This window comes from Cydia strobilella, chromosome 5 (assembly GCF_947568885.1).
Source record: "Cydia strobilella chromosome 5, ilCydStro3.1, whole genome shotgun sequence".
NCBI lineage: Eukaryota > Metazoa > Arthropoda > Insecta > Lepidoptera > Tortricidae > Cydia > Cydia strobilella.
Genome location: NC_086045.1, coordinates 12,995,038 through 13,020,638, shown reverse-complemented (window position 1 = coordinate 13,020,638; position 25,601 = coordinate 12,995,038). Strand labels below are relative to the sequence as shown.

The 25,601-nt window shown below is 42.0% G+C and overlaps 1 protein-coding gene across 3 annotated transcripts in view; it reads right to left on the bottom strand.

Moving 5' to 3' along the window:
- Nucleotides 1-25,601, bottom strand: part of LOC134741656 (hemicentin-2-like) — a 253,547-nt gene that overhangs the window by 193,937 nt on the left and 34,009 nt on the right. For all 3 annotated transcript variants that reach the window (XM_063674516.1, XM_063674515.1, XM_063674517.1), the window contains exon 2: nucleotides 11,028-11,234. In XM_063674516.1, the coding sequence (XP_063530586.1) occupies nucleotides 11,028-11,121 (94 nt within the window). In that variant the 5' untranslated portion in view covers nucleotides 11,122-11,234. The remainder of the gene's footprint in view (nucleotides 1-11,027; nucleotides 11,235-25,601) is intronic.

Below are 25,601 nucleotides of genomic sequence, written 5' to 3'. Positions count from 1 at the left end.
TTTAACAATGTACCTATGTTTTACTGAACATTTCTAATACGTTTTCCTGTGATCTATAGGTAAAGAGCTATTTCGTATATTTTTTCAAAATTTTAGACCCAGTAGTTTCGGAGATAAAGGGGAGGGAATGGCCATTTATTGACTATTTTTAGTATTTATTTTAAAATTACAGAAAAAAAATGTAATAACGAGCTCTTTCATTCGATATGTAACACGATATAGTTTTAAAAACTTTATTTTTTAAGTTTCTCATTAACCCCCTAAAAGTGGCCCCCATGTTTAAAATTTATTTGTTTACGTTACATGTCCGTCTTTGGGTCACAAACTTACGTATGTGTACTAAATTTCAACTTAATTGGTCCAGTAGTTTCGGAAAAAATAGGCTGTGACAGACGGAGACAGACATACAGACAGACAGCAGCACGAGTGATCCTATAATGGTTCCGTTTTTTCCTTTTGAGATACGGAACCCTAAAAAGGGAACAAGACATGAAATATTTTTTTAACTATGTTAAATAAAATTCAAGATTATTATAACTTATTTATCTACAACGAAGTAAGAAGGGGGTCAAAGGCGGTCTTCACATTGGATGCGGATTCGCACGACGCTCCAGGGTACCGGGGGACGGACGCTCCGACGCCCGGCCGAATACCTATGCGCATAGCGCTGTCACGCTCATAAACCGGAACGAAGTGCGAATTCGCATCCAGTGTAACAACCGCGGAAAGTGTCCAGGAGGTCAATTCGAACTTACGTTTAGATGTCAAAATGATGTCATTTTGTTAACATTCGCCCGTGCGTCTCACTCGCTCCAATACTGAACAAACAGATGAGGAAAATGCCCGCGAGAATGATAACAAAATGACATAATTTTGATATGAATATGTAAGTTCAAATTGTCCTCCTAAAAGGCTTCGAGAAAACGATGAAATGGCTATGCCTTTGTTTGTTTTTCCTCGACTTGGCTGGGGTTGGCTGCCGATGCCGTGCCTCCAGATATAGTTTATATATTTGAAACAAAGTGGGATCTACCTACCTTTAGCGTTATAAAAGTATCGCGTTGAAACCAGCTCCTACAATTTTTTCTTACTTATTTAAGAGCCAGTCTTTTGAATGGCTAAAAATTATAAAATATTCTACTAATACTCAGATTATTTAGAAGTAACTGTTTTACAACTTGGACAAAAGTATGAACTGACAAGCATTAATAAAACTTGGCCGGTCCTCAGGCCATAAACAAAACCCAAATAATATGCTTTATTCAGTTCATTTAGAATTCCGGACATGCTTTTATCTGTCCTCCCTTTGTTATGGTCACATAAGAGTTATGTATGAATAGTACAAGGGTACCGTTGAGATATTAGGTGCTTAGATAATAAGCCCGCCGTGGCTTGAAGACAGATCGAGTGCTGGCTGGCTCACTGGTTTATTTAGGTAGTTGATAAAATAGTTGCAAAGTAGCGGTTAAAAGGTATGGTGGGAAGGTAAATGATGTGGTTTTTAACGGAAATAATCGTGTTTCATGAAGCATTTCAGATAAATAGTTCTCATTTTTGATCAAGCTTTTGAAAGGTAAATGCGAGTATGCACAATACACGAGAAAGGATTTTAATGAAAATAATGAGCTACTTAATAGATTTTTCAAGTAACGTCGTGGCCTAGTATGTACATCACATTGGATATGTATCATCGCTGTTTATATACTCGTATATTCAGAAAATTACATAAATTAAAGTGAGGCAGGATTTGAATCTCATGAATAGAAAATCCGCCGAAAAATAGGAGCTCGCTGTGAAACGGTCATTTTGGCGGTCTACAACATTTAACCCTTTAATGCTCAAATTTTTTTTTCTATTATTTTCTGGTTTCAAGTACTTAAATGAGTTCTTAGGGGTAATATAAACTACAGAAAAATAAAAATAAAAATATTTTGTATATGTTCTTCTAGAAAACATATGCTAAGAATACTTGACGTTGCCCGACTTTCACCATACGACCATTTGCCACCAATGTCCAGTATTCTTGACATTGCGCATGGTTTAGAGATAATAAATAAATAACAGATTTATACTTTTTATATAAAAAGTTTTTATTGAGCAGCATGAAAAGAGTAGAAACAATTTCTTTTTGCTACTGCATAATCTCAATTTGCATTTTAAGCCATGTTCGTGTATCCTTTTTTGCAATACCTACATCTTCCGTATGAGGTGTACACTGGCAAGTGTCATCCAAGACCTCTACCTATACTGAACTACAGGTAGAGGTCTTGGAACTACTGTTGCTTTTCTGACAGGTACAATCCCATTGGACGGCCCAGCCCTGTTTTTGTAGAAGCTCCAATGGTAGTTGTACTTTAGTGGCATAGTCTTTTCAGTAGCTCCTACTTGTCGCCGATACAACAACCAGACATTATTTACATATACGTCCAGGACCTTGAGAAAACATTTGACCGATATAGGGCCACCAACATATCAGCTAAATCAACACCTACTCCCATATGAGCGTTGTATACTGTTTTATGGTCTGGGGGTAGTCTACGTTGACTCGGGCTTTTTCGACTTTTGAGTATCGTCGTATGTAGTCTCCCACTCGCAGCCTTATGGCTTGTTCTACGAAAATCTGGAAATCCAAAGAAGTTCGTAAACCTCATTCGCCAATTCCACGATGGTATGAATGCACAGGTTCAACATGAAAACGAACTGTCTGAGGAGATCCAGGTTACAGGCGAAGTGACGCAGGGATGTGTCATGGGACCTAAATACACTCTTTGCCATATACTTCTCAGTGGTGATGAGAGACGCTTTAAAGGTTGTAGCAACCAAATGCGTGGACTGAGAAAGGTGTCTTTGACATATCAAGGTTCAGGGCGAAGTCTAAAGTGCAATAAGTCTCCATATTAGAGATACTATACGCTGACGACGTATGCCTTATGTCTGACAGTATGGCGCATCTCCAAAGCTACGTGGACGCATTAAACCGCTCTTGGCAACAATTCGGCCTGGTAATAAGTGCTTCCAAGACGCAAATCCTAAAACAACTACCCCGGGGAGTTGAATCTGATTCAACACCTCTGAATCTAGATGGGAAACCACTAGATCATCTTGGGAGCACTATATAATACGACAAGACAACACTGGCTTCAGAAATACCATCTCGCATTGCCAACGGCGCTGCCAATTTCCGGCGACTAACTGATCGTGTGTGGAGGTCCCATAATATCAAACTCCCACCTAATGAAAATCTTTATTTTCAGGCAAATATTGGCCCATAGATTAGAGATAGATAGTGTAATTGGGACACATACAACAGCGTCGTCGGTGTTGCAGGACGCACCAAATGGTTGGGTCGAGTCGGTGCGGTACCGCGCACTGATTCTGACGAGCAGACTTTCTCTTCTCTCTCTCTCTCATCTCTTTCGCATCCGACATATTTTAGAGTCAGACCTTTAAATATATCAAGACGTTTGACGAAAACCGCCTCGCGACACTAGACGTACAACGCGAACTACGCAAGGAAAGCCCTAAGCCCTCCTACGTGTATACGTACACCACAGCCGGTCAACTCTACTGCCGTGAATGTAAAGGAGTTTTTACGAACAAGTTTGGCCTGGCCAGCTACATAAGAGCTCATAAGAGTGTCATGATTTATTAGTAATTGTATCAAAAAGTGTAAGAAAATATGAATTTTACTTTGCAACATTCTTAAAATACCTGTATTGAATATCCCATCAAAAACATTACATGTTAAAAGATGCAAGTCTCGCAACGCAGTTTTTCTACAAAAAAAAAAGTTTTGAGATGTAATGTGATGTAGAACCAAGTCGGTTATTTTAGTCAGTGCCAGGGGGTGTTAAAACCGTGAGAATATTAGATACCTTTTTTTAATACATATAGTGACTTGGCAATCGCACGGCTACATAGTGTAGAGGGTCATGTACAAGAAGAAGTCGAGAAAAGTATTTACAATATTATTTACATAAGTATTTACATAATATAACATTACATAAGTATAACATTACACTAAATTGCAGTTAATTTTCAACAATTTAAATAACGTTTCTTCTTAGCAGATCTAGATAGAAGTATATATTATTCGTTGCCTAGTCACGGCGAGGGCGCATCGCGCAGGCGCGCTGACTTAGGCGCGTAAGGTAGCGGTTGTAGAGTGGCAAGCCGAGCAGGCCGCCACATGTTCCCCCTGGCCAGACCGTGACTACGGTCGATACCTAGCGGGGAACCTCACTAGTCTTCCACTCCTCGACTGCTTCTCTTTGTTAGCATCACTGTTAATGCTGTTATCCGTCTCAGGGGATTGCGGCGTCACTTCCCGCATGACAAATGCCGGCTTGAGTCTGTCGACCGAAACGTTGTTCACCTTGCCCTTAATGTCTATAGAGTAGTATTTCGACTGTCGCTTAATGACTCTATATGGGCCCTCGTACGGTGGTTCAAGCGAGCTGCGGACTCGGTCGACTCGAAGAAACACGTGGGAACATGATTCTAAGTCCCGTAGGATGTAAAATGGTGATGATGATATATGCCAAGATGCTGGTCTGGGCGTAAGCTTAGCCATTTGTGAGCGTAGACGTGTGGCGTACTCGGTGATATCTGCCACTTTGTAGTCTGGTAGAGGTGACAGGAACTGGCCGGGTAAACGAAGCGTCTCGCCATAGACGAGCTCTGCCGGGGTAGTCTGTAAATCTTCCTTTACGGCGCTTCGAATACCAAGCAGGATGAGGGGAAGAGCTTCAGTCCAAGTCGATGGAGATGAGTGACACATGATGGCGAATTTGAGCTGACGGTGCAGCTTCTCGATGATGCCGTTGGCGGCTGGATGGTAACTAGTGGTGCGGAGGTGGTGAGCACCAACCATCGAGGTCAGAGCCTTGAAGAGATGACTCTCAAACTGACGACCACGGTCTGTGGTCACCCGCAGTGGACATCCGAATCTGGCAAACCAGCCAGATACCAGGGCAGAGGCGCAAGATTCGGCAGTGATGTCTTTGAGTGGGAATACCTCAGGCCATCGGGTGAATCTATCGATGACGGTGAGGCAGTATCTGTAATCAGAAGACGGGGTAAGAGGTCCTACGAGGTCGAGATGAATATGAGCGAACCTCGAGGATGGAGTGGTGAAAGTGGAAAGTGGTGAAATGGTATGGCGAGTGATTTTGGTCTGCTGGCATCTCAAGCACTGTTTGGCCCACTCTCTACAGTCTCGGCGAATCCCTGGCCATACAAATTTTTCAGAGACCAGTCGCGCGGTAGCTGAGCATCCTGGATGATGAAGTTGGTGTAGCTGGTCGAAGACTTGTTTCCGGAACTCTGAAGTGACATATGGACGAGGTTGTCCAGTAGAAGTGTCACAGAAGACAGGTAAGGTACTGCCAAGTGCAGGCAACTTCTGCAGTTTGAGTGAGGAGCCGTGGAGGATCAGGTCTTGCAGCTCTGGATCAGCTTCCTGAGATCGTGCAAGCACCTGGTAGTCGATAGAGACGGCGATTTCCTCAACGCGAGACAAGGCGTCAGCGACAACGTTGAGAGTTCCAGGTAAGAATCTTAAGTCTGTTGTAAATTGCGAGATAAAGTCCAGGTATCTAAATTGCCTTGGCGAGCATTTATCTCGGTTAGTGGAGAAAGCAAAGGTAAGTGGCTTGTGATCTGTATACACTATAAAGTCTCTAGCTTCGACCATATGCCTGAAGTATTTGATGGCTTCGTACACAGCCAGGAGTTCTCGGTCGTACGGGCTGTACTTCGTCTGTGGCTTGGTAAGCTTGTGCGAGTAGAATGCCAAGGGTTGCCAGGTTTCGTCTACAAGCTGTTGAAGTACTCCACCGATAGAAGTGTCAGAAGCGTCACTGAAGATCGCTAGTTGAGCAGAAGGATCCGGATGAGCTAGGAGTGTTGCTTTCGACAGCGAAGACTTGCAGTCTTCGAAAGCCTGTAGCAATTCAGGAGTCATATTCACTGGATGTGATCCTTTGACCTTGGGTCCTGACAGAATGGAGTGAAGCGGTGCCTGAAGTTGTGCAGCGTTGGGTACAAATCTGCGGTAGAAGTTTATCATACCCAGGAATCTTCTGAGTTCCTTGACTGTTTTAGGGACGGCGTACTCCTGGATAGCTTGCACCTTAGCTTCCAAGGGCTTGGTACCTGAAGCTGTCACATGATAACCAAGAAAAGTGACTTCGGATTGGCCAAACAAGCACTTGGAGATGTTGATCCATACGCCGTACTGTGTCAAACGCTGAAACAGTTGACGGAGATGACTTTTGTGTTGTTCCAGTGAAGATGAGAAAATCAGGATATCGTCTAAGTAACCATAACAGAAGTGTAGACCGAGCAGAACCTCATCAATAAACCTCTGGAAGGTCTGCGCCGCGTTCCTTAGTCCAAAATTCATGAATGGGAACTCAAATAAGCCAAATGGAGTGATAATCGCGGTTTTGGGTATGTCATCAGGATTCACGGCTATCTGATTGTAAGCCTTGACCAGGTCAATGGTTGAGAAGATGGTGCATCCGGACAGTTGGTGAGAAAAGTCGTGAATGTGACGAATGGGGTATCGGTCAGGGATCGTTCTGGCGTTCAGTGCCCTATAATCACCGCAGGGTCTCCAGGTATGATCTTTCTTTTTCACTAAGTGAAGTGCACTGGCCCAGGGACTTTCTGACCGACGGGCTATACCGGATGCCAACATATCCTCGAACTCCTTTCTGGCAGCTTTCAGACGCATCGGATCAAGGCGGCGAGGTTTGCAGGATACTGGCGGTCCGGAAGTGGTCTTGATGAAGTGCAAGGTGTTATGCTTCGACGGAGAGTGCCTACCTGGAGGTCTAGTGATAGCGGGATATTCGCGTAAGATTTCATGGAATTCTGTTTCACCGGTCACGATTTTAATGGCAGCAATATTATCGGACGACTTGTAGGGTATTGCGGCTACCGATAATGATGTCAGATTATCTATCAGTCGACGGTTTCGGCAGTCTACCAGTAGGTCGTAATAAATAAGAAAGTCGACTCCTATAATCGGTTTTGACACGTCGGCTATAGTAAAGTTCCATGAGAACGCTCTTCGTAGACCCAAGTTGATAGTTAGTTGTATTGGTCCATAGGTACGTATGACGGAATTGTTGGCTGCAACTAGTTCGAATTTTGATTGTGGGCAAGGCGTCTTGACAGCCGACCGGGGGAAAACACATAAATCAGATCCTGTGTCAACGAGGTATCTTATTTTCGAAGTCCGGTCGGTGATGAATAGACGGCCAGATTTTAAGGTAGGGCAGTCGCTGGCCGCTAGTTCCGACCGCCCGGGGAGTTTCCCGAGTCGAAACTGCAGGGCTTACTACATTTGTGTGCTTTTTGACCAAAGTTGTAGTGATAAAAGCAGTGCGGATGGTAAGGCGGCGGCTGCGGCATCCTAGGTCGAGAGCGGCTGTGTCTTCGTGGCCTTGACGAGAAGTGTGAGCGCGAGTGTGAACGACCTCTTTTAAAGTTAGTTGTTAATAAAGCAACTTGCCTTGTCAGCTCGTTGACTTGCTGCGTCAAAGCGTCAGAAGACGAAACGGGCGCGTGGAAGACAGAACACGCTGGTGCGTAAGTGGTAGCAGCACCAGAAGTAGTCGCCACTTGCGGAGCACGGAGGGTTGAAGGAGCTAGCTCGTAAACCCTATCTGCTAAATCGGCGAGTTTATCTAAAGGCTGCTCGGACTGCGATGCAAGTATGGTCTGAACGTTGTGCGGTAAACGGTCGCACCAAATTGTCCGTAGGAGGTCCGAAGTTGCAACGGCGCCGGCCAGGTTCTGTAGATGGCGCAGGAACTGCGACGGGCTACGGTCGCCAAGCTCTTCTTGAACTAGTAGTTGCCGCGTCCGTTTTTCTTGCGACGCGGAGAGACGCTTAATCAATTCCGCCTTGATTTTAGGGTATTTATCGGCAGCGGGAGGGTTAGTGATAACGTCTTTCACCTCCATCGCATACCGCGCCTCCAACTGCCCAGCGACATAATAAAATTTCGTATCGTCGAGCGTAATTTTGGATAGATGAAATTGGGCTTCAATCTGGGCGAACCACAGTGCGGGCTCGTCTGCGTTAAATGGAGGCACGCGGACTCCGACCCTACATACCTGCGCCTCCTCGTCTGCGTCCGCAAATTTTTCATGGAGATCTTCAGTAGACATCTTGCGTTAGTCGGTAGTCACCAGTGTAGAGGGTCATGTACAAGAAGAAGTCGAGAAAAGTATTTACAATATTATTTACATAAGTATTTACATAACATTACACTAAATTGCAGTTAATTTTCAACAATTTAAATAACGTTTCTTCTTAGCAGATCTAGATAGAAGTATATATTATTCGTTGCCTAGTCACGGCGAGGGCGCATCGCGCAGGCGCGCTGACTTAGGCGCGTAAGGTAGCGGTTGTAGAGTGGCAAGCCGAGCAGGCCGCCACAGTGACATAAGGATAATTCGTCAACTATTTAAAATAATCCTAATGACGTGCAGTTTGAGCAATACACATACGAGTAGGTACAAGTAAAGCATTGTGTGCGATTGCCAAGTCATTATATGTATTTAAAAAATAAAGGTATCTAATATTCTTACGGCTTTAACACCCCTGGCACTGACTAAAATAATCAACTTGGTTCTACATCACATTACATCTCAAAACTTTTTTTGTAGTTACTAGTAGAATAATTGCGTTGCGAGACACGATCAGAGACGATCTTTTGACATGTAATGTTTTTGATGAGATCTCATCTCTTTTCGTATGCAGTCCTTCTTTTAGTGTACTAATGCCCATACCGTACTCATACTATATATACACATATCATAATTATACATATCTTCATTCATACTTACATCGTACAACGTAGTGGACCTATACTTAATCTACTAATTGTAGGAACTGCAAACGTAACTTTGTTATTGCATATATTTATAAAGGATTACAAACTTACTTAATCTTTAAAACATGATTGATATTGCAGTATTTTTAAGTTTTTATTAGCTTAATACGCTAAAAACTAATAACGTTTCAAATTTGGAGCTTGTGGGTCTGCTAGAAGTACCTTAGAATTATGATGATCGTGAGTGTGTCAGTGACAAAACTAAGGAACTGACATGCAATAATTATTAAACTACATGTTCAAATTACATGTTATTGAGAATATAACTAAATCATGGTATGCTCTATACGTCACTGAAAATTCAGGGTTCTAGCTTTAGCTATCACAAAATTACAGTATGTTGAAAATGGCCTGAGTGGCTTCGAGAAAAGGATGGTACGGCTGTGCTTCTTTGTTGATGGTGCGACCGTACCCCCAGATGACTTCCCTGGCAACCCTTGAGTTAGCAAGTGGTAGAGGTAAGCGGAGGTTAAAGAGTGTGGTTCAGACTCGTTTACTTGGATTGGCGAAGTCAAGGAGACGACATCTTGATGGTTACGGATTGGGCAAAATTAAAGAGACACCTTCGTTTTATAATTATAGCAATCAGATATAATTATAATAAGAGGAAAACTCCTTGAGTGCTGAGGTCGCCGTCATCGAAATCTATTTGGAGGACTATATTAATGTTGATGTGGTGGACTATATATATCCGTATCCGTAGTTACTCGTTCGTCACAAAAGGCTGCCTTGAACGGAGACTATTATTAGTGGTGTTCATGTACACAACAAGCAAACGGGAGTACCTGCGCAACACTTGAATAGTATATTTTTACTTAGAAAGAAATTACTCCATATATCCATCGGAACCTCACACAATAGATGAAGCGATTAAAACCGGCCAAGTGCGAGTCGGACTCGCGCACTAAGGGTTCCGTACCATTACACAAAAAACTGCATAAAATCACTTAAGCCCCACTTAAATATGTTTATGAAATTATTATTTTTTATATATTTGAGTTGATTGAATGAAAGGTAAATTGCGGTTTACGATTTATGACGTATTAAAAAAAACTACTTACCAGATCTCGTTCAAACCAATTTTCGGTGGAAGATTCCATGGTACATCATTTTTTTTTTTTGTTTTATCGTTCTCTTATTTTAGAAGTTACGGCGGGGGGGGGGGGGGACACGTTTTACCACTTTGGAAGTGTCTCTCGCGCAAACTATTCATATTAGAAAAAAATGATATTAGAAACCTCAATATCATTTTTGAAGACCTATCCATAGATACCCAACACGTATGGGTTTGATGAAAAAATTTTTTTTGAGTTTCAGTTCTAAGTATGGGGAACCCCCAAAATTTAAAGTTTTTGTTTCTATTTTTGTGTGAAAATCTTAATGCGGTTCACAGAATACATCTACTTACCAAGTTTCAACAGTATAGTTCTTATAGTTTCGGAAAAAAGTGCCTGTGACATACGGACGGACAGACAGACAGACAGAAAGACATGACGAATCCATAAGGGTTCCGTTTTTTGCCATTTGGCTACGGAACCCTAAAAATTCACCCCCGCTTTAAACGTTACAAGTACCTACACGTAAAGTGCACTAATTCACAAAGTTACTTTACAGTTTTGATGAAAGTGTCATCTCACTTCACTGGTCACGTCACTGGCTTTACTCCATCATCACATTTTTTTTCTCTGGGTACTCAGAAACGAGTCATAAAAAAAGAAATATCCAGCGGTACCCAGAATGTGACGATGACCTTCGCGTCTGATCTACTTACCTAACATCGTGTTTCGCCAAACTCAGCTTTCACCTAGCCCCCTTTGCATTTTTTTTAGTTTTAGTTCAGTTATTGGTACACTTATCTCTGCGTACATATTATTTAGATCAAATAGAATGGAGTGTATTTTCAGTCCTTGCCAATTCCAAAACCAAACCAAAAAGCCAATTCCAAATATTAGTTTCATACATTCCAGGTGATTAGATGTTGGTGTTTTTTATGAGAACCGTAATGTACGTATGTGTTCATTTTAACTTGCACATTAGCTTGCCGAATATGGAAAAGGGTTGAAACAACAACCTGAATTATCGATATCACATATCTACTTATCGCTTTATGCTTACCTGTAAGGATGGTGTTCTGTGTGGCCGTCGGCGTTGACACAAACAGCAGGAGGAAAGCAATCAAAGTTCTTCCAATAGACTTTACACTATACATTTTGTATATTATCTACCTATCTATGAATCTATTTACAATAAACGTAGATTTTTTAAGAATTCGCCTGATTTTATTCTGTGTTCCATTCTAGAGCGCCGCGATTTCGTCCAAATCTGAAACAAGAAAGGCTATAATTAATTTTTAAGCTTGTTTTCGTGTGGGATATTGCTGCGCTAAATGAAATATAAACAAACAAAATGATGTAATTTATGAAAAATCTTCAATTGGTAGCATAATATATTTAAAAAACCGGCCAAGTGCGAGTCAGACTCGCGTTCCAAGGGTTCCGTACACAATTTAAACAATGTATTTTTTATGTGAAACGTGAGTGAAATGTCTTTAAAAAACCCGTAGGGGTCGGATCAAAATCTAAGTAATTAAATCCGACTCACGCTTGACTGCAATTTCTAATAGGTTTTCCTGTAATCTATAGGTAAAGAGTTTCGGAGATAAAGGGGGGGAATGGTCATGTTTTGCCTATTTTTTTGAATAACTTCTTAATTGTTTATCCTAAAATTATAAAAAAAAAATTGTTGAGATTCTCACAATGAGCTCTTTCAATTGATATATAACACGATATAGTTTGAAAAACTTTATTTTTTAATTTTTACATTTACCCCTCAAAAGTGGCCCCCATGTTTAAAATTCATTTGTTTACGTTACATGTCCGTCTTTGGGTCATAAACTTACATATGTGTACCAAATTTCAACTTAATTGGTCCAGTAGTTTCGGAGAAAATAGGCTGTGCAGACGGACAGACAGACAGACGCACGAGTGATCCTATAAGGGTTCCGTTTTTACCGGCGTGAAGTTAGCAGCCTAAAGCTGGCAGCCCAAGATAATCCAACCAAATTAAGATGTCATTTTATATACCTCCTGTACACTCACATATTAAGCATTTTCAAGAGCATATACAACATGTTTTTAAAAGAAATTTGACTTTTTTATCACAACTGAAAGTGTTAAGCCCAAAAAGGGCCAAATTATTCACAAAACACAGGGCAGCTAACTTCACAAACAGGCAGCCTACAACGTTTCTTCAATGGTTTCGTTATTTTTAGGGACACTGTCCAGATTACACATTGCTTCTAGTATCGTAAGAAGCGGCATAAAAAACTCTTTCAAATGAGGTATAAGTCGTGAACATTGAAAGAGTATGGCTACCTCAAAATCCAGAATAACACCCAGCAGCCTAAAACTTTTTCAGAGTTTGTCAAGATTTCGATGAGAAGCTGTCTAGATTACACTTTGTGTCTAGTATCGTAAGAAGCGGCATCAAAAACTCTTTCAAATGAGGTATAATTCGTGAACATTGAAAGAGTATGGCTACCTCAAAATCCAGAATAACACCCAGCAGCCTAAAACATTTTCAGAGTTTGTCAAGATTTGGATGAGAAGCTGTATAGATTACACTTTGTGTTTAGTATCGTAAGAAGCGGCATCAAAAACTCTTTCAAATGAGATATAATTCGTGAACATTGAAAGAGTATGGCTACCTCAAAATCCAGAATAACACCCAGCAGCCTAAAACTTTTTCAGAGTTTGTCAAGATTTCGATGAGAAGCTGTCTAGATTACACTTTGTGTCTAGTATCGTAAGAAGCGGCATCAAAAACTCTTTCAAATGAGATATAATTCGTGAACATTGAAAGAGTATGGCTACCTCAAAATCCAGAATAACACCCAGCAGCCTAAAACTTTTTCAGAGTTTGTCAAGATTTCGATGAGAAGCTGTCTAGATTACACTTTGTGTCTAGTATCGTAAGAAGAGGCATCAAAAACTCTTTTAAATGAGATATAATTCGTGAACATTGAAAGAGTATGGCTACCTCAAAATCCAGAATAACACCCAGCAGCCTAAAACTTTTTCAGAGTTTGTAAAGATTTCGATGAGAAGCTGTCTAGATTACACTTTGTGTCTAGTATCGTAAGAAGCGGCATCAAAAACTCTTTCAAATGAGATATAATTCGTAAACATTGAAAGAGTATGGCTACCTCAAAATCCAGAATAACACCCAGCAGCCTAAAACTTTTTCAGAGTTTGTCAAGATTTCGATGAGAAGCTGTCTAGATTACACTTTGTGTCTAGTATCGTAAGAAGCGGCATCAAAAACTCTTTCAAATGAGATATAATTCGTGAACATTGAAAGAGTATGGCTACCTCAAAATCCAGAATAACACCCAGCAGCCTAAAACTTTTTCAGTTTGTCAAGATTTCGATGAGAAGCTGTCTAGATTACACTTTGTGTCTAGTATCGTAAGAAGCGGCATCAAAAACTCTTTCAAATGAGATATAATTCGTAAACATTGAAAGAGTATGGCTACCTCAAAATCCAGAATAACACCCAGCAGCCTAAAACTTTTTCAGAGTTTGTCAAGATTTCGATGAGAAGCTGTCTAGATTACACTTTGTGTCTAGTATCGTAAGAAGCGGCATCAAAAACTCTTTCAAATGAGGTATAATTCGTGAACATTGAAAGAGTATGGCTACCTCAAAATCCAGAATAACACCCAGCAGCCTAAAACATTTTCAGAGTTTGTCAAGATTTCGATGAGAAGCTGTATAGATTACACTTTGTGTTTAGTATCGTAAGAAGCGGCATCAAAAACTCTTTCAAATGAGATATAATTCGTGAACATTGAAAGAGTATGGCTACCTCAAAATCCAGAATAACACCCAGCAGCCTAAAACTTTTTCAGAGTTTGTCAAGATTTCGATGAGAAGCTGTCTAGATTACACTTTGTGTCTAGTATCGTAAGAAGCGGCATCAAAAACTCTTTCAAATGAGATATAATTCGTGAACATTGAAAGAGTATGGCTACCTCAAAATCCAGAATAACACCCAGCAGCCTAAAACTTTTTCAGAGTTTGTCAAGATTTCGATGAGAAGCTGTCTAGATTACACTTTGTGTCTAGTATCGTAAGAAGCGGCATCAAAAACTCTTTCAAATGAGATATAATTCGTGAACATTGAAAGAGTATGGCTACCTCAAAATCCAGAATAACACCCAGCAGCCTAAAACTTTTTCAGAGTTTGTCAAGATTTCGATGAGAAGCTGTCTAGATTACACTTTGTGTCTAGTATCGTAAGAAGCGGCATCAAAAACTCTTTCAAATGAGATATAATTCGTAAACATTGAAAGAGTATGGCTACCTCAAAATCCAGAATAACACCCAGCAGCCTAAAACTTTTTCAGAGTTTGTCAAGATTTCGATGAGAAGCTGTCTAGATTACACTTTGTGTCTAGTATCGTAAGAAGCGGCATCAAAAACTCTTTCAAATGAGGTATAATTCGTGAACATTGAAAGAGTATGGCTACCTCAAAATCCAGAATAACACCCAGCAGCCTAAAACATTTTCAGAGTTTGTCAAGATTTGGATGAGAAGCTGTATAGATTACACTTTGTGTTTAGTATCGTAAGAAGCGGCATCAAAAACTCTTTCAAATGAGATATAATTCGTGAACATTGAAAGAGTATGGCTACCTCAAAATCCAGAATAACACCCAGCAGCCTAAAACTTTTTCAGAGTTTGTCAAGATTTCGATGAGAAGCTGTCTAGATTACACTTTGTGTCTAGTATCGTAAGAAGCGGCATCAAAAACTCTTTCAAATGAGATATAATTCGTGAACATTGAAAGAGTATGGCTACCTCAAAATCCAGAATAACACCCAGCAGCCTAAAACTTTTTCAGAGTTTGTCAAGATTTCGATGAGAAGCTGTCTAGATTACACTTTGTGTCTAGTATCGTAAGAAGCGGCATCAAAAACTCTTTTAAATGAGATATAATTCGTAAACATTGAAAGAGTATGGCTACCTCAAAATCCAGAATAACACCCAGCAGCCTAAAACTTTTTCAGAGTTTGTCAAGATTTCGATGAGAAGCTGTCTAGATTACACTTTGTGTCTAGTATCGTAAGAAGCGGCATCAAAAACTCTTTCGAATGAGATATAATTCGTGAACATTAAAAGAGTATGGCTACCTCAAAATCCAGAATAACACCCAGCAGCCTAAAACTTTTTCAGTTCGTCAAGATTTCGATGAGAGGCTGTCTACATTACACTTTGTGCATTACATTACATTACATTACAGTACATTACAGTACATTACAATCAATTTTTAATTAATTTGGTTGGATTATCTTGGGCTGCCAGCTTTAGGCTGCTAACTTCACGCCGGTTCCGTTTTTTCCTTTTGAGGTACGGAACCCTAAAAACATTTATTTTTATATATTTTCTTATTTTTGCATGAAGAACAGTTTTGATAATAGTACGCAGTATAGATAAAGTACGCTTTATTGCATTTATTTTTATGGTCGCACGACAACATTACTGAAAGAAAGACTGCCAGTTGATGCTCACAACTATAAAATGTTAGTATCTCAGATGATACAAATTAGGTCACTGAATGACAAAAGCTGAGAATGCAAAGATAAGTCTGCCGACTTGTTTCACTTTATGAAAAATTGACGCTATTGAAAATATGCTATGTTTCTCTTCAACTATCCAAAAATGGTTTAACAAATTGTACTGCTTAGTAAGTTGGTAAAACGAGTGATCAAATGAACGTTCTAATCGCAATAGCAATGTTGCAACAACGACTGTAACGCAGTTTATCAATATAGGAAGGGTCGGGTAGGAAACAGTGGCTCAGTCGCCCCAATATCGCCTGTATCATGTTGGAATTAGGTTGAGTAAGCCACGGTACCCGGCAATTTTTTTCCGAGCCACTGTTTCCTACCCTACCTGACCTAATTAATAATAGAAGCACCCATTTCCCGTTGCTGGAAACTGCAACGCTCACCAAAAACCAGCAAAATTTCATGCTTTCTTCCGGATGGGATTGTATTTTGACCAAAAAAAACCAGACTATTACAATTTGACTACAATAAAGTATTATAAACTATTTGACTATAATTTACCCCCCATGAACACTACATACTCGTACCCCTTCAAAACTGACATATGAAACCAAAACGTGCTTTTCCACGGACTACAAACGTTCTGGATCCTTGTTTACTTAATTTTCCATCTCGCCTCCTACCCTCTCGCATATATCACTGATGCCCATTGACTCGGCATAGAACTATGTCCTTCGGTAACCGCAATAGTTTTTCATGAAGTTAATAATGTAAAACAGTTTACCTAAATGGATTTCAAGCTCCCTGCCGAGGTTTTCCCGAGGGGCTACAGTATGGGGTTCTTCAAAAAAGGAGTGTACAGGTTTTTAAAGGGTCGGCAACGCGCGTGTAATACCTCCGGTGTTGCAGGCGTCCATAAGCTACGGTAACTGCTTACCATCAGGCGGGCCGTATGCTTGATTGCCACCGACGTGGTATAAAAAAAAAATCTACACGTGGACCACGAATGAACACTGTAAAGGAAACTAAACTGGATAAATACGCGATTATACGCGATATAATGCGTTTCAATTGTGGTACCAGTATTTTAAAAGCATGCTCCAGTTTAAGCTTGTTAATCTTGTTATAATAGTTAGTCAAGTTGTTTTATTTATGTTTTGAATGAGTTTAATACTTAATATTTACTTACTCAAAAAAAGGAAAGTTCGACACAGGTATTTAATTTTATTTATTTATTTACATACACACAACCATCAATTACAGGAAATCCTAATTCGACAGTATGGAAATTGACACAAAAATGGGTACAATACATTAACTTTCAGATTGCCAGTAGCACAATACATAAAGCGTAGCCCTTGTGAATTCGTTCAGAGAACAAGAGAAGCGTCAGGAGCGTGGCGAGACGCCAGCGACAACAACAAATGGAGGGAAGACGAACAAGCAAGCAGCGAACAAACTACCCAAGGTAGGGACGACCGACGCCACAACAACCAGAGACCGAAACCCGAACCGAGAGAGAATGCGAGCCACACAGTGCATCCGAAGTATGACCCCAAGACCAGCTGCTAGTCCTGTGGGAAACCGGGACATAATGCAGACGCCTGCAGGGGCAGACGCCAAGTGTTTTGCAGCCAGTGTGGAAAACTGGGAGTGCTGAGCAGGACCTGCTGCAAGAAATCAACCTGGATAGGGCAGGAAAAGCTAGGAGCAGCCGACAGCCCACAGGCGAGCGACAACCGCATATACACCGATTTGCACATAATGGGAAGAAAATACCGAGGCGTAATAGACACAGGATCCACCAACTCGTACATCAACCAGCAAGTATATAATGAATGTAAGAACATCGCGTACCAGAATAAGGTAAAAACAAGAGAAGTAACACTAGCGAATGGGACCACGACACAAACCCACAACAACCTGTTGGTCGACATAGTAATCAAAGAGGTAACGATCAGACACTGGTTGAGGGTGCTGCCGTCAGCGACGGACATTATAATAGGAATGGACGTCCTGAAACGACTTGGAATGTCTATAAAATGGCCAGGAGACAGCCAAGACTCAGTCGACCGTGATGACAAGAATACCCAGAGAAAAAATCCGAAAAACGGAGAGGACAAGCAAAAAGTAGACACTCCAGAAGAAAACCAGAATAGCATAACCGCCGAATCCAGTCAACAGCAGCCAACCACACCGTGCACAAAGGTACATCACAGAATAGAACTAAAGCACACAGGACCCGTAAAACAGAGAAGTCCGAAACAGCAAGAAATAACCGACAAACACGTGAGTGACATGCTTCAACAGGGCGTGATCGAGAGGTCCCACAGCTCACGTAGTTTCCCCGTAGTACCAGTGGAAAAACCGTCAGGTTAGTACCGATTCCGTGTAGATTACCGTGAGAATAACCAGATATCCGAAAAGGATGCGTACCCGCTACCACAGGTAGATTTCGGTAAGATTGACCAGATATCCGAAAAAGGTAAATACACAGCAAACCGAGTCCCACGCCGCCGAGCAAAAGCGAACCCTACACAACACACACAGAGTCCAGCGACAAAATACAACCGGAAGAAGAAAATTCGAAAAACACAAACCACGCAGCGCGGACACGAACAGACTTCAGAAATGGAACATGGGACCCTTAAACGTCAATTTAATAAAAGAAAAATAGAGATAGGATGGATAAGAAAAAGTAAGTTACAGATCGCCAGCCCCCTGGCACCGGCACCGTCCTCGAGACCAGACACGGAGCGCGGAAACAAGAAAAGGACGCGCAGGGCGGGCAGAAAGAGGAACGGCGGCCAACAACACGGCCATACGAGGAGGCCGCGGCCGCGGCAGGTGCACCCGCCCTACGAACGTCACCGGAAAGGGAAAAGGGGGGGGAACAAGAATAAATAAACAGTGAAATAATTAAATACATAGTGTGGTGAAAAATATAAAGATAAAACCGTTATTACATACAGGACCGAAAAAAAAGTATAGTGAAAAGAAAACCATAAATAGATTAAAATAATAGGGTAGTGAAATAATATAAAAATATAACAGTGATTACATTAAAGTACCGTAATAAGAAAAACAAATAGTGTAGTAAAAAAAACGTAATATAGTGTAGTATCAAAAAAAAACCGTTAATAGATTAAAGTACCAAAAAAAAACATTTAAAAAAATGTGTAGAAAAAAAAAAACACCGTATTGTTTACATAAAATATAGTTATTAAAGAAAGAATAAGTGTAATCAAAAGTGTGACCAGTTAAACCGCAATAGACACTTAAAATAAGCATAAATAAACAAGCGACATAGTGAATAGATAGAACAATACAAGCACATAGAAATAGTAGGTTATATACTACGTAAGTACATAGCAGTGAGTGAATTGGTAGCATTAAGTCAAGTGAACGACAATATAGTGGGAATAGTATAATAGAATAGCAATATACTTACAATAAATAACTTTAAAGAAAAAACAAACGACGTGGGTCAAACAGAGAACGTAGGCTCAAAATAAATAAACGTGTTGCAAATAGGAAGACGAATACTTAGAATAAATACAAAAATGAGAGATAAACATAATAGCATCCAGTAAATAATAATAATAAAAAAGAACGTCTTTCAGCCAGCATATTCTAACGGTGATTTATTTATTTATTTATTTATTATTATTATTAACAACATATTTACCCGGCATTACAGACAAGCCAATACACCGAGAAATTAAACATTGCAGATTACACAGTATGCAAACACATGAACTATATATAAGAGACAATGTAAGTGACATTAAACATAAGTGCTGGACAGCCTGTCATCCATCAACTCGCAGAACTTTAAACATTCACGGCACACAGTCGCCCATCTCCAAGCAAACAAGTCACATTCAGGTGCCGATGTCAGGAGCGCATTGAGCAGCGTCAGCGCACGATAGAGCGGCGAATTCCTATGCGACACCGTGCGCGCCGCCGGCACTGCCAGCAGTGGACGCGCTCGCGGTCTCAAAGGGATTTTTGGCAAGTCCGGGACATACAGCCGTAAAACTCGAGCCACAAGCTCCGGGCAGTCGGACTCACCACGCAGTATACGACAAGCGGTGGTCAGCAGTTTATTGTTGCGCCTTACCTCTAGGGAATTATATCCGAGGCATCCGAGTAAATATTTCGTTGGATACATAAATGGATAATAACCAAATCTTTTTTTAAATAGGAATCTTAGGAATGCCTTTTGGATCTTCTCTAGAAGTAAGGCGCAAGTGGACTCGTACGGGTGCCAGATGATAGACGAGGCCTCAAGCTTACTTCTGACCAATGCGCTGTAAATCATCTTTATGGCTCCAATGTCCCAGAAGTCCTTGACATTGCGGATCACAAAGCCTAGTCTCTTAAAAGAATTAGCCGCGAGTGTACGAATATGCTCGTGAAAGCTCAGGCGCTCGTCAAAGGTTACACCAAGATCCTTTACGGAAAAGACCCTGGCGATCACCTCAGTTCCCAGCATGTACTGCTCAAGTAGGGGGGTGGCGGAATGACTAAACGTGCACACAGAGCACTTCAATGTATTAAAAAGCAGCTTATTAGCTATACTCCAGCTAGTAACTGAGGTAATATCCTCTTGAAGAGAGACACAATCCGCTCTACTCTGCACTCCATACACAAGCTTTAAATCATCAGCGTATAACAAACATTGAGCATGCTTGACCACAGATTCCAGGTCATCGATCATAAGTCCAAATAAAAGCGGGCCAAGTATCGAACCCTGACTGACCCCAGACCTGGTATGATACGGAGCCGAGACGAAACTTCCATAACGAACGTACTGCTGACGATCGCGCAAATAACTAGCGAAGAAAGCAAGCAACCTTGGCGAGAAGCCTAAGTCATGTAACTTTCTCATAAGTACGTCGTTATCCACGCGATCGAAAGCTTTCTTGAAATCGAAATACAGAACATCGACACCTGGTTGCGTCTATCAAGATGCTCGGAGATAGTGGCCGTCAGAGTTAGCAGGTTGGTGTCAACGGAGCGATTTGCTCTAAAGCCATGTTGAGCATCGCACAAATGTGGTTTCAATTGTGTTGCTAATATTTTATGCACTACCGACTCGAATAACTTTGCCAATGTGGGAAGTACAGCTATAGGCCTATAGTTTTCAACATTGGCGGTGTCGCTAGTCTTTGGAATAGGCCTCACTCTTGTTGTCTTCCATAGCTTCGGATAAGTGCCGGTTGAGATTGCCAGGTTGAATAAGAAATGAATGGGAACTTTCAACTGCTCCATACACCCCTTGACGATGTAAGCTGGAAAATTGTCAGGTCCAACAGAACTCACGGCCTTTAACCGTTTTATGCCAGCAACCACCTCCTGTTCAGATATATCAGTAATATTAATACACTGCGAATGATTCCGGCCACAGTCCTGAAGCAAGTTCACATCCAAGAGTGGGATCTCTGGTAGGAAGACGCCAGCAAAAAACCTAGAAAAAGCTACCGCCGCCTCTGCTCCCGCGAATCGCTTTCCCTCAAACATAACTTCACCAGCAAACCCACCCTTCGACTTAAGACTATCAATATGCTGCCATAACGAGCGAGGATTCCTTCTCACATCACTTTGAATTAGATCAATGTAGCTGTCATACGCCAATGCTATTCTTTTTTTAATATTCCTTCTAAGCTGGGCAAACTCATTATAAGCTGCAATGTTCTTGGTAGCCTTCCAGGTCCGGTGCATAAGAGCTTTCCGTGCTATGTCAGCAATGAGATCAGGCGTGAACCAAACCGGGTAGCGTCTACTGACCCCCTTCGATCGACGTTTTCTGGGTATACATGTATCAAAAAAGCCATACATTTTATCATAGAATAGGTCTACCGCAGTGTCGACATTTTTTGCCTGAAGTATATCCTGCCAGTTTGCAGCAGAGACCAGTTCATACAATAGTTACCCTTACTGAAATCACAGTCTTGCCGCGAGTCTAAATTACTTGCTTCTATGCGTTCAGAAGAAGGTCGCAATACTTCTGCAATAGGTACCGATATTTCCAACGGCGGATGGTACGCATCACGTTTAGGAACCAATCCTTCACCCTCTACTTCCATGACACGAACACCGCGAATGCGCTCTGACACCAGCACAACGTCTAATTTTCCACCATACGCATTCGTCACTTCATTCATCTCATTCAGACCACACATTGTTAAAAAAAATGGATAACATTTAATAGTTTGAGACATATACAGTGGGTTTAGATTTAGATCTCCAAACACGAGAACTACTCCTTTCAGTTTTTCAATGTTTTGTTCAATGGTTTGGAACCAGCTCATGTAAACATCATCTGAAGCACCAGGAGGAATATACACAACACAGACGTGGAAGACAACAGTTTTAAAGGTAAGCGAAATCCAAAGGTCCTCTCCATTCGGCGTTTCGAGTTCTTGAAGCCGCCGTATTTCGAGTCCCGGGCGCGCAGCGAACATGACGCCGCCTCCACGTGAACCAGTAGCACGATCCCGACGTATCACGCTCCAACCGCTGCAGGAAAGTTCGGCATCATTGACAGCCTCGGTTAGAAAGGACTCCGTTACTGCTACGACATCACAATCTAACGAAAGCAAGTTAAGCCTGAAGTAGTTGAGCTTAGTATTTAGGCCCCTTACATTCTGATAAGTGATACTCATAATTGGTGTATTTTTTAACTTATGATTACGTTTAGGGACGCGTTCCCGAGTTCTGGGCAATTTTTGGTCTCCGAAATAACCACGCCTTAACTCGAGCGTTATCAGGCCAGACCTCGGCAGACAGGCACTTATCGTGCATGACAGGGGGGACACCAATTTTGTACGACTTGTATTGACCCTTGGGTTTAAGCTCTTCCACTGTAAATGTGCTCTCAGGGCTCAGGCTTTTCAGATAAGCTAGTACATCATCGGCACCCGAAATCATGTTCCACAGGTGAATATATTTCTTGTACTCTACAGCCTTCAGCGATATTACATCCGGCCCCGCAGTACAGCGAAGGGAACCATAACGTCTTTTCCCATATCGGACCTCTTTGAATTCCTCAGCTGCAGTATTGTCGTCCTCATCAGTGGAGTTTGCGGCACTGCGTAACATATCATCGCCAGACAGTACCGCTGGCGATGATTGGGGCACTGGGTCAGCCTGAGTTACCTCACTCTGTCCGACCACGATTTCGCTCACCTTAGGCTCAGCTGCACTTCCTGACGTCTGCTCCTTACTACGGGTCTTGCGCTTTCGCCTGGCCTTCACCTTAGTCGCACCAGATTCCTCTAAGTTGTTCAAACTCGATGACGGTGGTCCAACTTCACCACACTTACAGGGCCGTGCGGATGCTTCTTCTAGACGCTTAAGTCGTTCATTAACGGCCTCTATTTTTCCTGTGCTTACGCGAGCGAGGCCTGGTACTGAGCGATAGAAGCAACCGCCTCAGTCAGCTGTCGAGACAGTGCGTTCAGTTGATCCCGAACATCTGCAATTTCTTGCGCCATAGATGTCGAACCGGTCGCGGGTGGCGGCGTCGATTGAGTGCTTTCACACTTGGTCCTACATGCTATATTCTTGATAGTCAGCGGGGTCCCAACTGGAGTTTCACAGTTGTGCCCACGTTTTTTAAGTGTGTTCACACACTCAGGGCACACCCACGTGTCTTTTTCTTCCACCGTTAGTGTTCTGTTGTTGCACGAGTGATGGTATAGCTTACCGCACGCAGACACCATACATTGCAGGTATTCTTCGCCCACAGCCAGCTCCTCGCGGCATCCATTGCAGATCATCTCGTCACTATCACCACGATGCATTGCTTACAATTTTAACGACGACGCTTCGCTAACAAGAGTTACTAGTTATGTTATGAACCTTGTTATACCCGTCGTGGTACTCGTAGAGGCGTAGCGGATGAGCGTAGCAGATGACGAGTACAGATGACGTCACACACACTCACGGCCGCATAGACTGATGTACCAGGAGAGCAGAAGAATAATGGAGCTCGCTTAGCCGATTCGTATTATTCGTAGCGGAGATGTAGCGCATAGGTGACTTACGTCGTGACGTAGGATGATGTAGCTGCCACGGCGTAGCGATCGCCGCAGTTTGAGGTCGTAGCAGATCGCCGCTGTTGAGTTATGCGCTCCTATTATTACGCACAAATTAAATGGAAACGATTTTAATATTTTTTTAAAAAAAAGAACACTAGCGCGGATATGTTAACACGTCTACACCTTGCGGGGTCCGAGGGGAAGAGGGATTTATCCCCATAGGTAAAAATCTCCAGACGGGTGACGGGACTGTAATTAGGGTCCGCGCCACACCGTTGCGATAATTAGAGTCACCCCCGCGTCGTACCTAGCTTAGGATACCTAGACCTAAGCAATCTTGATTTATAATAAAGCGGCATAAAAGCCCGCCGATCTATACTACAGCATTAAACCTGTGTTTCTTTGTCTCACTCTGCACCCTCTCTCTCCTCTGAGCTAACTAGGAAACCCTTGCTCCCGTCTGGAACAAGGGAGGTGTATGAGGCCGCGCCCGCCCCGGCGAACGTAATCCCATCACAGTTGTTTTTTTTTTTTATAAGCCTACTAAGTGTCCCACTGCTGGGCAAAGGCCTCTCCCCTTGATTTCCACGACTCCCGATTTGGTGTTTCATAATTACAAATATTATAATATTATATCTCTCAGTTCGGTGTGCCGTAAGGCATAGACCTCCTCCAACTGTCTCCATTGGGCTCTGTCTGCAGCAACCCTCATCCAGTATGGCCCCAGAGTCAGACGAATGTCATCTTTCCATCTAGTAATTGGATGTGCTTGGTTTCTAGTACAGCCTCTAGGGTACCATAGAGTAATCTGTTTTCTCCATTTTTCTATTGGGCAGCGTAGCATGTGGCCTGTCCATCCCCACTTTAGATGATCAATGCGAGCAAGTATGTCAGTAATCTTTGTTTTCTTTCTTATTTCTGAGTTTCTAATCTTATATCTTTGCAAAGAGTAAAACGACGAAGAATCTTATATCTAGTTTTCTTTAATATCTAGGTTTTTGTGACACCAGCTTACAACGGCAGCAGAATAAATGTGATTCTTAGGCAGTCAATTAACAAGAGGATATATTTTAAAAGAAAAAACATATAAACTTAATCATTTTAATATTTTTTATAAATCAGCAATCTGTTTCTTATTATTAATCTAGTCTAGGTATACCTATAGATTTGACATACAGGATGTTTTACCATCTAGGTACAGTGTACTAGAATGATAGGAACCATGAGGAATTGAGGGAACTTTCAAATTTTAAAGGCACGTGTATAGTGATTTCGTTGTTTACTAAAGTAACTAAAGCATTTCCTCCCGAAAACCACCAATTTGATGTACTTAGTGCAACTGTAGCCTTACCACGAATTTGGCACTACATAATTATTCGCTAATGTCTTCGTAACGCTGTCTTCGCTCAATTCTGCGCATAAAGTGGCCAGACAAAATCCCGAACACGGAAGTCCTGCGTCGCGTCAAGATGCCTGGTATCGAGGCACTCATCATTAAACATCAGCTGAGGTGGGATGGCCACGTCGTGCGCATGGGCAACAACAGATTACCCAAAGCTGTATTCTATTCAGAGCTCTCTAGCGGAAAAAGGAAACAGGGGGGTCAGTACTTGCGCCATAAAGACGTCCTCAAGTGTCACCTATCCACTTGCGGTATACCGAGCGATTCCTGGGAGGAAAGCGCGATGAGTAGAACGGCAGGCGCGTAACTGTTCATAAAAGTGTAGAGCAATACGAGCAGCGGCGTTTAGAAGACTTGGATGCTAAGCGCCATCTCCGTAAGACGCGGCCGAAGCCTTCGTATACCTACACCTACAACTCAGCCGGCCAGCTCCATTGCGTACCATGCAATCGCATCTTCAAAACCAAGTTTGGCTTCGCAAGCCACATTAGAGCGTTCCATGTTCCCCATTAAAAACAGTTGAAGTCGCCGTCGTCGGACACGGCGAGGAGGACATTATTTATAGCAGGGACCAGACAACCCTTTCCGCGATAAACCCCTTTCAATGGGCGACACTTAAACACGGCTAACACATTGAAAGACTTTCCCTTTTGAACTGCAAGCCCAT